We start from the raw sequence: 15,668 nt of genomic DNA on the forward strand, positions 1-15,668 counted from the left end.
CTTCTTTCAGCTGGGCTTATTATCTACTTCGTCTTTTCAGCCCGGCTTGCTGTAATCGAGAATTCCGACGCCACTCTATGTCTAGTACTTGTAAGGCTCCTTTACAAATGTATAATAACACAATGGCCCACCCTACCTGAGCAACGGCTTTGAATCAGTCCGCTTCACTAGTGCCTGTAACCAACATAACCGCATCACCTTAAGCATCTTATGTACCGGTGTTGATGTTCTACCACAAAGCGAAACCTGTGATTGAGGAATACACCCTTCCAGATAAATCAGTTGTTTTAACATGAGTTCAGAAGACCTCGAAGGATACTTTGACGTCAAGAAATTTGGCGCAACCGGAAATGGCATCGACAACGACTCTATCGCGATTCAAAAGGCAATAGACGCGGCACAAGCCAAAGGCGGCGTGGTTTGGTTTCCTCCCGGAACTTACCTTATCGGCCCTGGTCCTCGTTCCGATCGTGGAATATTTATAACCGCTCCAGTGATCCTCGCAGGTACCGGTGCAGGAACTCCATTCGGTATCCCTCCACAAACAGATCACATCAGTACCGCCGGCTCCAAACTGTTTGTTACAAACACGGACATCATTCCGATCTGGATCACCGGCCAAGGCACCGTGGTACGAGACCTAGCAATCTACCATCAACAAGACGATCCCCAGCCTGGAAAGAAGTGGAAGCCCTTGCCATATCCGCAGGCTATTTACGCATATGGTGCCGATATACGCTTAGAAAACATCTTCCTGAGAAATCCTACAACAGGCATTGCATGCACAAACACGGGCCGTTTGTCAGTAAATCGACTATTTGGTCAACCTCTCGAAACGGGCATCCGGCTCGACAACTTGCAAGACACGACTAGGATTGATAATGTCCACTTTTGGCGATATTGGAGCTCGGATCCCGCAGTAAGTGAATACATGTTTGAACAAGCTGTGGGCATCAAGAGCTATCGCAACGATAATCCCATGTTTTCCAACATTTTCACAATTGGATACAACATTGGGTTTCTATTCAGCAAAGGAGACAACCCGCTTGCAGGAGACAGCCTTCAAATCACCAGCAAATTCAAGATACTAAACGCAGATAATGACGGCGGTTATATAGGCATCAAGGTTGACGGCCCAAACACAACGGGCCAGATTGTCAATTACTCCTTCCAGGGGTACAAGGAATCAGAAACAGGCATCCACATTCAAGCACCTGGATCCGTTATCCAAGCAACGAATGTGCGCCTCACACTGACCGGAGCCAATGCTGTACGTGTTTCGGGCCAACTCGCACATTTGCTTATAGACAACATTTGGGTCGAAGCTTGGGATCAGAGTGGCAAAGGATTCCCAGGTATTGAGGCTGTAGATGACGGTGCAGTCGTTTCCGTTGGTTTTAACCGATATTTTTATCCATTGCAAAGCTCGAGGCGTGTTGGTGGTCAAGGCACCGTCGCCCTTGCTGGACCGATCTTACCGGGAATCAATTCATGAATATCTACGCGCACTGACTTGGGTGTTGTCAGAACCGTGTTGTTACTGTATTACTTTGGTCAAGATTAAAGGCAAACCGAGGGGTCGGGATCATCCGCGACTCTCCGCGCTGAACGCTTTTTCTTATTTTTGAGATTTGGGGGATATGGAGACACTTTTCTAAGCCCGTGTGTCAAAATTAAACACCGTTGCTCTTCGTGTTGCCTGCAGACTGATGTACTCTGTAAAACTGGATTGCATTGCTTCCACAAGGAGTGTGACATTCCGTTACTTTTGGCTAACATCCGACAAACCATGAAAATCCGACAGAGACTCGGCCGTAAGTCTCGTATTTTGCTTGCCCAAACCTCCCGCTGACCAGAGTACACCACCACAGTAACACCCGACTCCTTAATAAAATCCAGATACGCCACCGTCATCGTTCCAGGTATATTATAATCCCAAGCCTAACAGTGCTGCACCAGCGCTAATTGAAAGAAAATTCGCTGCAAATAAAACGCTCTGTACTGTATCCAAGCGCAGTATATAACTCATCGATCTGACTCCGTCGTGCTCTTCGCATGTGACAGGTGATTTGCTCTACCAGTGTCATCCACTGTAATCTCGACCTCCCTCCGTACCCAGATTCGTCCATGAGCCCCAAATTTGCTTTTAGATGAAGGGTCATTTGTATGAGCCTCAAAGTGACTCAGAGAAATTGTGTTGTCCTTTGGATCGATGTCTTGACTACCGTTGAGCTGTTCGAAGCCTCTTCCCAGCTGACCCCGAATTCCGGACGAAGTCATCCCGCTGCTATTACCGTATGAAGGATGTTTATGGCGTTTATACTGTTTGAGTGCCTGTGGGCCTATAATGGGCATTGAAGCGCAAACTACGGCTGTGACTTCCGTTGCTGCAGATAGTATGAGAAATATGACAACGCCATCTATGAATCGGATCAGCTCAAGTTGTGCGGAGAATAGAACGAATTCAGGTTCTTACAGCTCGGGTCTATTTTATCGTCCGTATCAACATTTAGTTCGACGATGCGGACCAGATCTAGTAAACAGGCACTGATGAGTGTTAGTTAGCGTCTATACTCCACGCTCTATCAGGGCAATGCGCTCACATTAAGCCGACCGAGAACACCAGTGATAAGCCAATCTTAGCTTTGGTCGTCATCTGCAGTCTGTGAATAGTAGCAACGGGTAACACGAGAATCATGACGTCTGAGAATAATCCGAAAATCAGAGGTATAGAAACATTTGTGACTGTCGTCGCGTTGCATTGACCGGAGATTGGATAAGGGGGAGGCCGGTTGAATCTGTGATAGTACTGCATGAAGTACCATTGAGGTGGCCAACACTGGAAGAGATAATAGCCAGTTGCTCCGACGAGCCATAGAATTACGTATATCAGATTTGTCCACCAGGCGTACTTCAGCCATCGTTGGTTGACAAGGAAAAGCCGTCGATAAAAGAAGAGGAGCGCCAGCTTGATGAAGGTAAATGTCGGACCGGTGAGGAGCATGGTTGCCCAGACGTGCTAAGGAAGTTAGAACTCTGAATAAGAATTCCAAAGTGAACTATTCGGAGCTGGACAAGCACCTACCTTGAAAATATGAGAGAGGTTGCTCGGGAAATTGGCATCCTCAGCGTTAATACGCCAAGAATGAAGACCCAGACCATAGTGTGTAGCTATAGCCAGTACATCAACTTCTGACAAGGTCATGCATTGGGAAATGTGTAAGCACACATACCAGCTAATAAATTACCAATGACAGCGTTTATCGAGAGCGTACTCAGTAATATAAAGTAATCCTCCGGAAACACTCGTCTGAAGTCACGGTGACGGCGATAATATGCTCTCCAGTGCGCCAATAACCGGCTGCCTGCCACGACATTGTTAATAACCAGGAGAGTAATCAGCGAAGCATACAACTCGGGTCGTCGGTCTTCGTCGTACACGGCTTGTTGCGCAGCCGTTAGAGCAGGAGGCAAACTAGCCATGTTGGCCGTGTAAGTGTATATTCGCAAGAATGTAAAACATTGCAAGTCCACAAAGAAGATGTGGGAAGACAGTGCGACTTAATCATCATATGAACGTCGGCTGGCGTAATACTGGGCTCAATGACTGATTATGGAACGCCAGGACGACAAATACGGTCTTGATCATGGTGGCCGATTGAGAAAGAAAAAAGCCCTCCAGCCACTATACCATCCCTAGACAAGCATCGCAAACTACCTAAGTGTCTAGGGCCTCTTTGCCGAAAGCCTTGATGCGAAAATGTACAGGCCGGCATTGCAAACATGCTGATCAAACGGACCGACGATAACGACAAGCAATGGTAAGCAACAGTAAGAATTGGGTCGATCATGGCCAACTGCGACGCTCTGCCACAAATGGGGTCGTACCGCCGACCTTTTGACTGAGAGGTGGCACCAGATATGAGGCAAATGGGTAAGACGGTGTGTTGTTGGTCCAGGGTTCGACAAGGCTAGTACGGCACATTCCTTCGTTTTGGGCCCCTCAGAGACGGGAGTGAACGGCAGCACTCAGCAATTCTGCCCATGATTTACTGTTGACCAGGATCTTCATGTTGGGCGACCCTGGCGTACACGGCTTGAGATGCTGAGGGATGAGTTGGGAGGTTGCATCCTCAACTGCATTATGTCCACTCCTTGCCTTATTTGACACCCTGGCTACAGGACATGCTGTACAATGACCCCCTCAGTAGTAAACTCTCGACAGTGAGTATTTGAAACTCGGATGGTGTGAGGAAGTAGTTGCATCGGTTGGACGTCTTCGGGAGTGTCTTGATATGCCGGAGGACACTCGGTTCTTAAAAACCGGGGAAGAATCGGAAGTTGGCGTTGTCAAGATCTCTTGGCCGCTTGGCAAGGAAGCCCCTAACGGCTCTTCAACGCGCCAGATGTCCTTGGCCCACACCTAGAGTGCATTAAACAAGGCTTCAGTGTGAACATGGGTCTCAATGTGGCGCCGTAAGCTGCATTGGTTTTGCTGGGGTGAGTGTTTGACACAGGTCCTTGTTCCTCCAGGAGGCCAGTTTCTCCTTGTGTATAATAACAAAATGGTCAGCCGACTTTTCAGCCGGGAAAGACTCCTGTAATGCTCTTCTTCCTGACAGCCCGAGCCGGGCAGCTGTCGTTTGATGCGATATGTAACCAATTGAACATTCGTCTTGTTGAATTGTCAATCTTGGCCAAACGTCCATTCGTGTAGCGACAAGACGAGGAAATTCCGAGCATTTTAACCTGCAACTCAAGCTCGTAGCTGCCACAGAAGAACGTACAAGCACCGGGGGGCCAAATATGCAGAAGTCAAATGAGCCACGTGTCCCAGATAGCTGTCAGATCGCGACCCAATACAAACGTAAGGCTTAATTAGATCACAAGAGCGGCCGACAGTTGATGATTTGCAAAGTTCCTTCTAATTCTCAAACAGTTCTCGTTAATTCTCAGGGAATGAGCTTGCCAGCAGCGAACTCATAGGAAACTTTAGCACAAATGTCCGCATGATGATGGCACAGAACAAAACATAGATAGAGTGAATGCTGACAGACCAAACTCCATGGTCGTCGCCGTGGAAAACATATCTCCGAAGTGTGGATGCTTGACGGGAATGTAGCACCGATAATGGGCCTTTACATACTTGAATATGTGAGACCTTGGATTTTGTCGATCCCTGTTCACGTCTATCTCCTCATGTGTTGGCCATGGCCAAATTACTGCCATACGGTCCGACTCTCGGAGGTCACTTTCGAAGCCCGAAGTTCGTTATTTTCATACTCGCTTCAAAGTTATAAACCTCTATCGATCCTGTCACTCAGCTGCCAGAGTCGCCACGTTGATATCCACCGATCTTTTGTATCGCCTCGCTTCTCTCTTTCTTCGCAATTCAACAGCCATGGAACAGAGTTTGAGAGCTGAGAAGAGCAGTGACGTCGGCGGCACCAACGCGACAAGTTCCGGATCCGACAGCTCAATCCGACATGATGCTTCTGCCGACGCTCGCATTCGGAGGAAACTCGACAGACATATGATGCCCTTGTTCTTCGTTCTCTGTAAGCAAGTTTTCTTCTTTTGAACGCCGATAACTTGCCCTCGGAGTTGAGTGCAACTAGTCCTGACTCTAAAATGAACAGACATGTTAGCCTTCCTTGATCGAGGGAATATTGGCAATGCGCAAATCGCAGGCATGGGAAAGGCGCTTCACTTAAGCAGCAGTGAGTACGCCTGGTTTGCAACCATTTTCTACATCACATATATCGTCTTTGAGTTTTCGCTGCTCTTCTGGAAGCTCTATCCACCGCACCTGGTCGGCGCAATCGTGGTATTCGGATGGTGAGATTACTCGAACAAGCTCGGGTGGCCATCAAATGTATCTAATAACAACGCAAGGGGTCTCATGGGTACGGTGCAAGCCGCTGCGCAAAATTGGGGTGGAATGATGGCAATTCGCTTTTTGCTCGGAGCTTTTGAAGCTGCCTATGCGTGAGTTTGTACAATACGCTGAGACTAAGCCAACGCTACATCTGACAACGAACGACGACCAGTCCCGGTATCATTTATCTTCTTTCATTCTTCTACCTCAGACATGAAGTCGGATTCCGATGTGGTCTCTTCGCATCCGCTGCACCACTTGCGTCCACCTTCGCCGGAGCCCTCGCATACGGCATCACAAGCAGCCAAGGTTCTAGTCTCGCCAATTGGCGCTTGCTCTTCTTGGTCGAGGGCCTTGCGACGGTTGTCATGGCTCCCGTTGCTTATTACTTTATTCCCGATTCACCAGACAAAGCAAGATTTCTCAACGCCGAAGAAAAGCAGATTGTTAAGCGCCGTGCAATGCGACAAGTTGGGTCAGAACCTAGCGCTCGAATCGGAGGGTTGAATGCCAAGGAGTTCCTGCTGACATTAATTGACTATAAGGCATGGTTTGTATCCGTATGTAATCCATGCTAGATCGAGCACGATATGTGTCTTACATTTTACAGTTGATGTACTTTGCCGGCAACGTCAGTTACGCCAGTTTACCAGTTTATCTGCCCAGTATTTTAAACGCCATGGGATATAGCAGCATCAATGCTCAGGGACTCAGCGCGCCGCCATATTTCATCGCCTTCTTGTTTGCCCTCATCACGACATACGTGGCTGATAGAACCCAGCAGCGTGGTCTCATGCTGATTTGCACGTCCCTGGTTGGTGGTATCGGCTACATTCTCCTGGCAACTGTGCAAACGGTGGGTGTGCGGTACTTTGCAGTATTTCTCGCCGCAGCCGGGGTTTTCTCGACAATTCCTAACATTCTTGCCTGGACGCTGAGTATGGAGTTCCCACTTGGCTGTAGCCGCTCAGGGTGTAGCCACGACAGCTAACTTGGAATCCACAGATAACCAAGGCTCTGATACCCGCCGCGGTGCCAATCTTGTTCTCATCAACGTTGTTGGACAATGCGGCTCCGTTTTGTCTTCACGTATCTATCCAATCGAAGAAGGCCCTCGGTTTGTCAAGGGGCAGTCCATCTGTGCTGCGTTCATGTTCTTTGCTACGCTGCTTGCCTTCATTTTGCGATCTTGCCTGGTGTGGGAAAATAGAAGACTTGCTCGCAAGTACGAGAAATCAGACGAGACAAACACCACCGCGGTGGAGAACTACGGACCAAATTTTCGATATGTGCTGTAAATGTTGGGGGTGTAGTTTGCATACCTGCCATGGAGCTACATATTTGTATATTAGAGCACCATGAATGTTGGCCTTGTTTTCTTGGTATACTATACCCTTATTTTCAACGTCTAAGCGAGATGGATTATAGTTTGTACTCTGCATATATGAGGCTTGTTAAAGTTATTCTACAATTTTGGGCGACACTCAGTGTTAATCTTGACCAAATGTATGTTACACTTACATTAGCTTAAAGTACATACTTCTCTGGGTAATAGATTATAGCGCAAGTCTATTTACACTCATCTCCCCAGCCTCCTACAGTTCTATGTTGCTTATACTTGATTCATTATGTCGCTGAAGCATGTGATTGCCCATTTTGAAAGCATACATAGTGGCAACGGCTTTTCATCATCGTCTTCCTTTTCTTTGCCAGGGTTCAGCAATGCGTTCAGCTCCAACAGCTAGCCCAAAGCACGTCCACTATCAACGCTACTTGAGCACGAGACAGCTTATATAGTCCAACTCTATTGTCACAAAAGACTAAAACCACGTGCTGTTTTCTCTAAAGATCCATGTCTCACTCCACATGCGTCGTGAGTGTGCTGACACAAAGCCACACCGCTGCATGGTAGCATTGTGCTTCCTTGTGTGATTGATTACTGGTCCGCTTCTACACTCATACCAACTTGGGGCTCTTACGCTCGCCGAGATGTTGGTCCAGGTTTCGGTGCTTGCCTCATTTGTCGACATTTGCATACCAACAGTGGTCTGTTCGCTTGATCAGGCTCCAGTTTGGGCTTCTCGTTGTCACGATACTTTGACACGCTGGGTGTTGTTCAATCCTTCCTAGCCCTTCTATACTCTTGGCCCTTTTTGGCAGCTCAAAATACTACAGCCCTGATCTAGAATATTTCTTCCAGTCAGCTACCGGATTTTGTTTCTCTCATGAGCTTTGGTGTGCCCAAAGGCATTTCTTCACATCAGGGTCCTCAGGCATGCCACAGTGTTCTCCTGCACAAGTATAGGCTTTAGACTTTTTCTAAAGTAGCTCTGAACCGCATCTTAACCCCTTTTGCTTACCTCTCATAGCGTATTACGACTTGGTGGCTCCACCTCACGCCATCATCTTTTGCCGCAGTTGTCTCGACCATCGGGTCAATTGCAAATAGCCGGTTAGGGCCGACGGGTTTGAGGAGGATTTGGCATTGAAGAAAACTAAATGGCCGCTGGGGGACATATAAATCCTGAATTTTTCATATGACATAATACAAAATTGGTTCTTATCAAAGCATATGGAGGATAACAGGACCCGCTGGGAGTCCACAGCAATGGATGTTCCAGAATTTGGAAACGCACCACATGGCAGCACAACATGGTCCGAGTATGAGATGGAATAATGTCTAGAATTTATCTCGCCCCGCGCGCCAGACGCCATCAATACTCCGTGAAGGCACGTGCGTTGCCACCATCGACGAAAATGGGTTATTTATATCTGCAGGCTGCGTTGCTACTTGGCGATGGAACATTCGAATCAAATAAGCTTCCCTTAACATCTCACATCCCAAATAGGAAGGAGTTTAACTTGTGGGGGCGTGCCAAGAGTTCTCTTCCGAAGAAGCACTTTTACTTGTACGACTGCTCTCTTTATTAGCTCGATCCTGGTCATGCGCTCACATTTTCTGCAAGTGACGTGCTCAAACAACTTGGACACGGCACAGCACGTCTGACTTCTCTATCTGCCATTTGAAGCAATTTGTCTGTTGGTTGCTCCTTTATCAAAAGTCTCCTGCCGTTCTTGTCAAGGTGCATACAAGACTCCTGCTCAATGTCCAGTCCAGGCCTTGCAAACTACATGAAAATGAAGCAATAGCATAACATTGGGGTTGCATTGCACCATCGCAATAAAAGGATGCAGATAAGGGGCGGTAACTGTACAACTTGGGTTCGGGAATCGGCGCCAAGCTTGGGACCTTGGAAGTTAAAAAATGACAAGAGGTGGGCAACTGCAGTTTACCGATTCCCATAAAATGTCTTGGGTGGTTCGCTTTTTGATTTGTGAATTCTGCATGGTTAAGCCAGGGTGAATGACCAGTTTTATATGACGATTGGCTTGCTACCTCGTTACGCTTCCCAACTATGGCCACCGACAACGTCGTTTTCGATGGTTCCAGCCCCGTCGAAGGCAAGGTGGTTGCGGTTCCCAGCCATGAGATCAATGAGAAGAACGCCCACGGCTCCGAGAGCAAAATAGCTGCCAAGGGAAATGAGCTGGATTATGAGATTAATGCTGCTCCTACGTTGTCTGATGGTGAGGAGCCGGAAAAGAGTTCAGATAACGAGGATGCCATCATCGTCACTGGTTTCGACGCCGCACAGCACTTGCTGCCACTCCGGGACGACTTTGAGCCTGCCCTGACCTTTCGAAGCATCTTCCTGGCATCATGTCTCTCTGCATTCCAGGCTGTAATGAGTCAGATTTATTCTGTAAGAGAAATACCGTCGCTGAATGATCAGCAATCAGCAACATCTAACACGCAGTTTGGCACTAGTTCAAACCGACCCAAGTCACCATCTCAGGCACATTCATCGTTCTGATTGCCTACTTTGTTGGCAATGCATGGGCAACCTTTCTCCCTCGAGGTGACCATCAAGAGGCACGATGGAGGCAACGAAATGGGCAGGGCAACCTCCCTCTATGGATTAAGATTGTCCGCTTCATCAACCCTGGCCCATGGAACCTCAAAGAGCACGCCGTCTGTTCGATTACCGCCACGTCGGCGTCCAACGCCGCTGCCAGTATCACGGTGTTCACGGCCCAGGATCTCTTTTACGATTTACCCTTAAGTCCAACGACCATAGTGCTAAGCGTCATCTCAATTGGTTTATTCGGCTATGGCATATGTGGAGTTTTGCGTCCAATCTGTGTCTGGCACGTCGAATCCGTTTTCTGGAGTAGTCTTCCCACCGTCAAGACTCTTCAGGGGCTCCATTGGCAGGAGTTGAAAAGCTCCAAGCCTCTTCGTGTCTTCTGGTATAGTTTCATTGGCATGGGCGTTTACGAGTTCTTCCCTGCCTACATATTCCCATGGTTGAACTCCGTGTCTATCCCTTGCTTAGCCTCCATGCATGCTGCCGGTGACAAGGCCGCGATTCTAACCAATCTATTTGGCGGTGCGACCAATAACGAGGGTTTGGGTCTTTTTACTCTGTCATTGGATTGGCAATATGTAAGACACTCCTCATCATATAACTGCGTAGAGGAACAAACTATTAATCAGATTTCTCCATAGATTACGTCCTTCCAGACCTCCCTGCCCCTGAAGCTACAACTCCACCAAGCCACCGGCTTCTTCGTCTGTTTCATAGCAATGCTCGGCATTTACTACACAAATGCCTGGGACGCGAAATCGCAACCATTCATGTCTACCCGACTCCGAACCGAGGCCGGCAAAGCATACCCCACAGCAAAGGTCTTTGTTGGCGGTATTCTTGACAAAACAGCTTTGGCCAAGTATGGCATACCTCGACTGACAGGAAGTTTCGCCTATGCCATGTTTATGGCAAACGCAGCTGTTAGTATTCTCACTATATTGTCCGAAACTTGTTTCAAATAACTCAGACTTCATTTAGATTGGTGCCTTGATCGCCCACTGCGCGCTCTTCTGGGGCAAAGATTTCGTCAAAGCATACAAGAGTGCCAGGGCAGGACGATACGACGACCGCCATCACGTACACATGGTGAAGCATTACAAAGAGGCTCCCTGGTGGTGGTATATCATTGTTCTTGTCTTCAGTTTTGTGCTTGGCCTGGTTGTCGTGATCAAGGAGAACGTTACCCTTCCCGTATGGGCGTACGTCGTCGCCCTCCTCGTCGGATGCATCATAGCACCTCTGGTGAGTACTTCCAAAACATTCAGCCTGCTCACCTCCTAGTTTCTCTTTTGCTGATAAGCTGCAGAGCACTCTTCTTTTGGCTCGTTTCGGAAATGGCATCGCCACGAACAACTTGTCCAAGATGTTGGCCGGTCTGATGATTCCCGAGCGTCCCATTGGAAACATGTATTTCTCTGCCTGGTCACACAACGTGATTAGCAACGCCGTCGGTCTCTGCACAGATTTGAAGATGGGCGAATACCGTATGTATTCCTGTCACTAAAATCCAAAGCCTGGCTCTAACACTCGACGAATAGTCAAGATTCCCCCTCGTGTCATGTTCCTCACTCAGATCTACGGCACAGTCCTAGGCGGATTCATCAACTACGCTGTCATGATTTCCATCGTCAGTGGTAACCGCGACCTTCTCGCCGACTCTGACGGCAACTCATCCTGGAGTGGTGCAAGCATTCAATCCTACAATACAAACGCTACCTCCTGGGCACTGGCCAAGTATCTGTATGGAGCTGGCTCAAAATATTACCTGGTTCCAATTGGCCTAGCAGTCGGCGCTGGACTCGTCGCTGTGCATCGGCTCATCGCATACGTGAGTACACTCCAAGATGTTGACTGAGGGCCATTCATCTACTAACACCACCACCTCCAGTTCATTCCCAGAATTCGGGGCTTCGAACTTAAGGAAATTAACTTGCCTCAGTTTATCCAATACGCCGGATTCATTCCCTACAATCAGTCCCAGACGTGCGTAATTTTTAGCTGGATTTTGAGCGGCTTCTTTACACAGTTCTATCTTCGAAACTACAAGCCACGTATCTTCAAGGAGTACATGTATCTAGTTACTGGTGCTTTCGATGGCGCCAGCCTTTTCGTGCTCTTCATCTTATCCTTTGCAGTGTTTGGTGCTGGTGGGAAGGCCGTTCCATTCCCGCAGTGGTGGGGGAATAATTCTGGTGGCACACTTGATCATTGCCCAGTGCCCGAGTAAGGGGTAAGGGTTCGAAAGAAATAACATTCGCTTGTGTAATAAATTCTTTTGTTCCTGAGGACCAAATGAGACATTGGTGCTGTGTGTCTCATGCCACAATGAGAGCTGGTGCATGTGTATGTTAGCTGCGTCGAAATCACGTACTTCGATCTCGACGGTCTTGCCTCTGACCGGTTCAATACTTGATAGAAGACTCGTAGAGGATTGGTGGAATAAGAAAAAACTCGATATTCCTCCTGTAGCTTTCCGTGGGACTAGAGAGAACTTCCCTGTTCCTGAAGCCAGGAGGTGTGGGCAATTCCTATTACTGAAGAAGTTCATTCTGGTCAGGAAACGCGATCTGTAGCTATTTCTAACATGATTCATTTCAACGTGACTTCCATCATAAGGATATAGCCTAACTCTACTCTCTATTGCCACCTTTTATGTTAAAATCCATTCGTATCTCGTAACCGCTCAATGACCGAATCTAAAATTCAATCTTTTGCTGCCTGAATCCTTCGTCGTATTCAAGTAATGAACTCTCTCCTCCCTTGTCATGGACAACCAAATCTTGTCACGGCGTTTGTTTACCAGCATGTAGTACGCCTTGATTGCAATAATCAGCACGACATTCCAGGCCAAGACCCCCAGCAAGGCTTTATTACCCCTGTAATAGTAAGGCTTGTCGTCGTCTCGGTAAATCTGAGATGAAAAAATGTTGGACATTTGGACAGACATGTTGTACAGGGACGACCCAACTGTTCGGGTCCGTACTGAACCAGAGTTTCGGGACGTGAGTGCCACAAAGACAGCATGGCAGTAGGGATATCCCACAAGCAGTGTGGACAGGACCCATTTCGACCAGTTGCTATTGGCGAAGACAGGGGGAAGAGCAACCAGCGCAATGAGTAAGGGTAGTGCCCAGAATTGGGTGACGAGGCCGATCAAAACGCGTTGGTTAACCTTTTCTGACACCCACGTCCAGAACAAGAGTTGCAGGATGAAAATGGTGTACGCGGGGATGGTGAGGAGATTAGTCTCGAAGGTATTGAATCCAAGTGCTTTGCAAGTGAGAGTGATGTAGGCTTGTGGAGGTGTAACCGGGATACTCCAAGTCAAGCCAAGGAGGTAAATTGGCCACAAGTGGTAGTCAAGGAGTGCGTCTTTGAATAGACCCCAGCTCAGACCCTGGCGGTTGTGCATGGTGGCCTTTCCTGGATCATCTCGTAGAATTCTTGTCACCATGATGACTTCCTCCCGCTCAGTGAACCAACCTTGCTTTGGTCGAAGCAGGCCCTTATACTTGCCGCGCGCGGTCTGTGTTGGCGATGCTGGGAGATACATCCACGTCCAGACGCCAATGAGGCCGGTAAAGACACCTTCAATCAAGAACATGTATCGCCAGCCCTCGTGCAATGACCCCTTGCCGCGAAGATGCAGGATACCATAAGCCAAGAACGCGCCAACAATTTGCGTCGACTGGTACGATGTCCAGAACCAGCTGAGACGTCGAGGCAGCTCGGGGTTGGTGAAGAAGTAGCTAAGGTAGAGAATGACGTCTGGGATAAAGCCGCCTTCAATCAGACCAAGAAGAAAGCGGCAGACAAAGAAGCTTGATCTGCCTTGGAGACCCGCTTGTGCTGCTGCAACAATACTCCAAGCCACCATCTGAATGGGAATCCAGGTGTCAGGTCCCAGCTTTTTGCTTATAAGCTGCGACGGCAGCTCGGCGAAAAGGAAGGAGCAGAAGAAAATAGTTTGGCCGTTGTTATAATCATTGGTGTTCATTTTAAGATCATCTTTGAAAACTGTCAGCTAAAAGAAATGGCGAAAGATTCAGAGCATAGCGGCATACTTAGCATATTGTCTGAGAGCGCTTGTGAGATGTTGCCACGATCAAGCTGCAATGCAAAGAACATTATGCATGCAGGAAGTGCAATTTTCCAATTGAGCTGAATGAAAATGGTTAGCTCAAGATAGAAGGTATTTTTTGATAATCTCAAAGCTTACCTTTTGGACGAGGCGCTTCTCTTCATCCTCCGACCATTTGGCGGATGGGTCAAACCTATGGGTGCCTTCGAAGCCTTCGACAGGCTTGTAGACCTCCAAAGCTTCTGGGGCTACAAAAACACCTTCGTTTTTTCCTGACGCATCTTCTAAAGAGGACGATGAGGTGGAATAAGCACTCGTTTCGTAGCCCTCGTCGATGGAAACATGGCTGATGTCCTTGCCGCCCAACTGCCACCATTTCTGGGGTCGACGGCGGGCAGTGTGAGTAACGGTGCCACTCTTTGGGCTTTGGAAAGCCTCTATGTTATTTTGTTCAGACATTTTCGAAGAATGACGAGACTTTTAGAGAGAGGTTGCGTTACATGGTAATGCGGGAACCATTGGTATAAATATGCAAGTCACCAGTGCCCGTTGGATGTTGACCGATGTCAATCCAGGCGAGATAAGGACAGAAAGCCGTCAATATTCCTTGTTAACTCCGCAAAAAAGCACATGGTTATCATCAACATGCTCCAAAGATTGGTCTGTAATATCTCAGGTCCAACAGGGTGGGAGACGTTCCCGCGGATTGACGTGATAGCTTGCTACTGTAGCCAGGGGCTGTAAGTGCGCGTTCGTGATGGTTGCTGTCGATTGCGTGACCGATGCCGACGACACGAGTCCCCGCCTCAACCTCCATGTTCAACCCAGATTCGCCGATGAGATGCTAGTGGGCCGACTTGTTACCGTTCGTCGGGTTTGTCGCCATTGATGACATTATTAAAGATGTTTTGCGGATGGCTCGTCGGCGCCGCGGGTGTGTCGCCACCATCCGCAGAAGTTTCCCAGTGGAACGGCTTTGTTATGCAGGGTTGACCAAGGGTAGAAGAGTCCGAGAAATTGGGTCCGATAGACTTCAAATTCATTACTCATGCTTTTCATTGGTTGAAAATGGTGTAAGCAATATAATGGCTTCACATCTCATGGTTCTGGTCAATGAGTGTCCGATTCCGGCGGAGGCTATTGGATATTATGACATTTTAATGTAATGGCACGTTTTGTTTCAGCATCATGAGATTCGAAATCAATATTTGGAATCGAGACTGTTCAAAAGCACGAAATTTGGGATGGTGAAGCAAGCTGATATGCTATCAAGCTGATGATGGATGCGTCCGTTGGGTCGATTGAGAACATCTCTGGTCGGTCTGGACTCTAGACTGCACTCTGCACTCTGCACTCTGCACTCCACTGTTGGTGCTTGTTCAGGCAAGGCAATTCAATCGACATGATCGTACTTGAAGCACTCGTTTCTGACAAACGACATGAGAAAAGGACTGATGGAAGAAAGGAGGAATGGAACAACGCGAGCTCAACGGGCTGATTTTTTGCAAACTTGACTAGAGATTTGCGAAATTGAAATGGTCGAGTTTGTGCCTAATTTCTGTGGTCAATCTGGTCAACCTGATGAGCAGTGAGCACATGACTGTGGCATTTGAACAGCCAAATGCCATCATTGATGTCTCCACTTTTTTTGACGCTGCCTGGCAGTGCCTGCTCTCCTCTGCTCTTGCCCCATTTTCACAGCCATCAATTCTTGACACAAACCTCACTTCTGCTTCATCTCAGTCTCGCAAGCTTGATCTGGTACCACAAGGTTCCG

At 48.0% G+C, this 15,668-nt stretch overlaps 4 protein-coding genes across 4 annotated transcripts; 3 read left to right on the forward strand and 1 right to left on the reverse strand.

Annotated features, from left to right (window-relative positions):
• Window positions 1-292: 292 nt before the first annotated feature.
• VFPPC_14487 (pectate lyase superfamily protein domain-containing protein) lies at window positions 293-1,495 on the forward strand (the record flags this gene model as incomplete). Its single annotated transcript, XM_018292255.1, has 1 exon — window positions 293-1,495. One exon carries the CDS (start codon window positions 293-295, stop codon window positions 1,493-1,495), a length of 1,203 nt encoding a protein of 400 aa, XP_018140459.1.
• Window positions 1,496-5,401: 3,906 nt separating this feature from the next.
• On the forward strand, window positions 5,402-7,176 carry VFPPC_08803 (MFS transporter; the record flags this gene model as incomplete). The annotated part of the gene is made up of 6 exons (XM_018287449.1): window positions 5,402-5,558; window positions 5,640-5,838; window positions 5,896-5,988; window positions 6,051-6,438; window positions 6,489-6,816; window positions 6,884-7,176. The coding sequence occupies 6 exons, from the start codon at window positions 5,402-5,404 to the stop codon at window positions 7,174-7,176; spliced, it is 1,458 nt and encodes a 485-aa protein (XP_018140457.1).
• Window positions 7,177-9,294: 2,118 nt separating this feature from the next.
• Window positions 9,295-12,037, forward strand: VFPPC_08802 (peptide transporter MTD1; the record flags this gene model as incomplete). Its single annotated transcript, XM_018287448.1, has 7 exons — window positions 9,295-9,642; window positions 9,708-10,385; window positions 10,449-10,730; window positions 10,789-11,052; window positions 11,117-11,294; window positions 11,349-11,638; window positions 11,699-12,037. 7 exons carry the CDS (start codon window positions 9,295-9,297, stop codon window positions 12,035-12,037), a joined length of 2,379 nt encoding a protein of 792 aa, XP_018140455.1.
• A 456-nt stretch (window positions 12,038-12,493) lies between these two features.
• VFPPC_08801 (transporter) lies at window positions 12,494-14,350 on the reverse strand (the record flags this gene model as incomplete). The annotated part of the gene is made up of 3 exons (XM_018287447.1): window positions 12,494-13,818; window positions 13,875-13,971; window positions 14,030-14,350. The coding sequence occupies 3 exons, from the start codon at window positions 14,348-14,350 to the stop codon at window positions 12,494-12,496; spliced, it is 1,743 nt and encodes a 580-aa protein (XP_018140454.1).
• Between the last annotated feature and the right edge of the window lie 1,318 nt (window positions 14,351-15,668).

The sequence above is a fragment of the Pochonia chlamydosporia genome, chromosome 6 (genome assembly GCF_001653235.2).
Source record: "Pochonia chlamydosporia 170 chromosome 6, whole genome shotgun sequence".
NCBI classification, from domain to species: domain Eukaryota; kingdom Fungi; phylum Ascomycota; class Sordariomycetes; order Hypocreales; family Clavicipitaceae; genus Pochonia; species Pochonia chlamydosporia.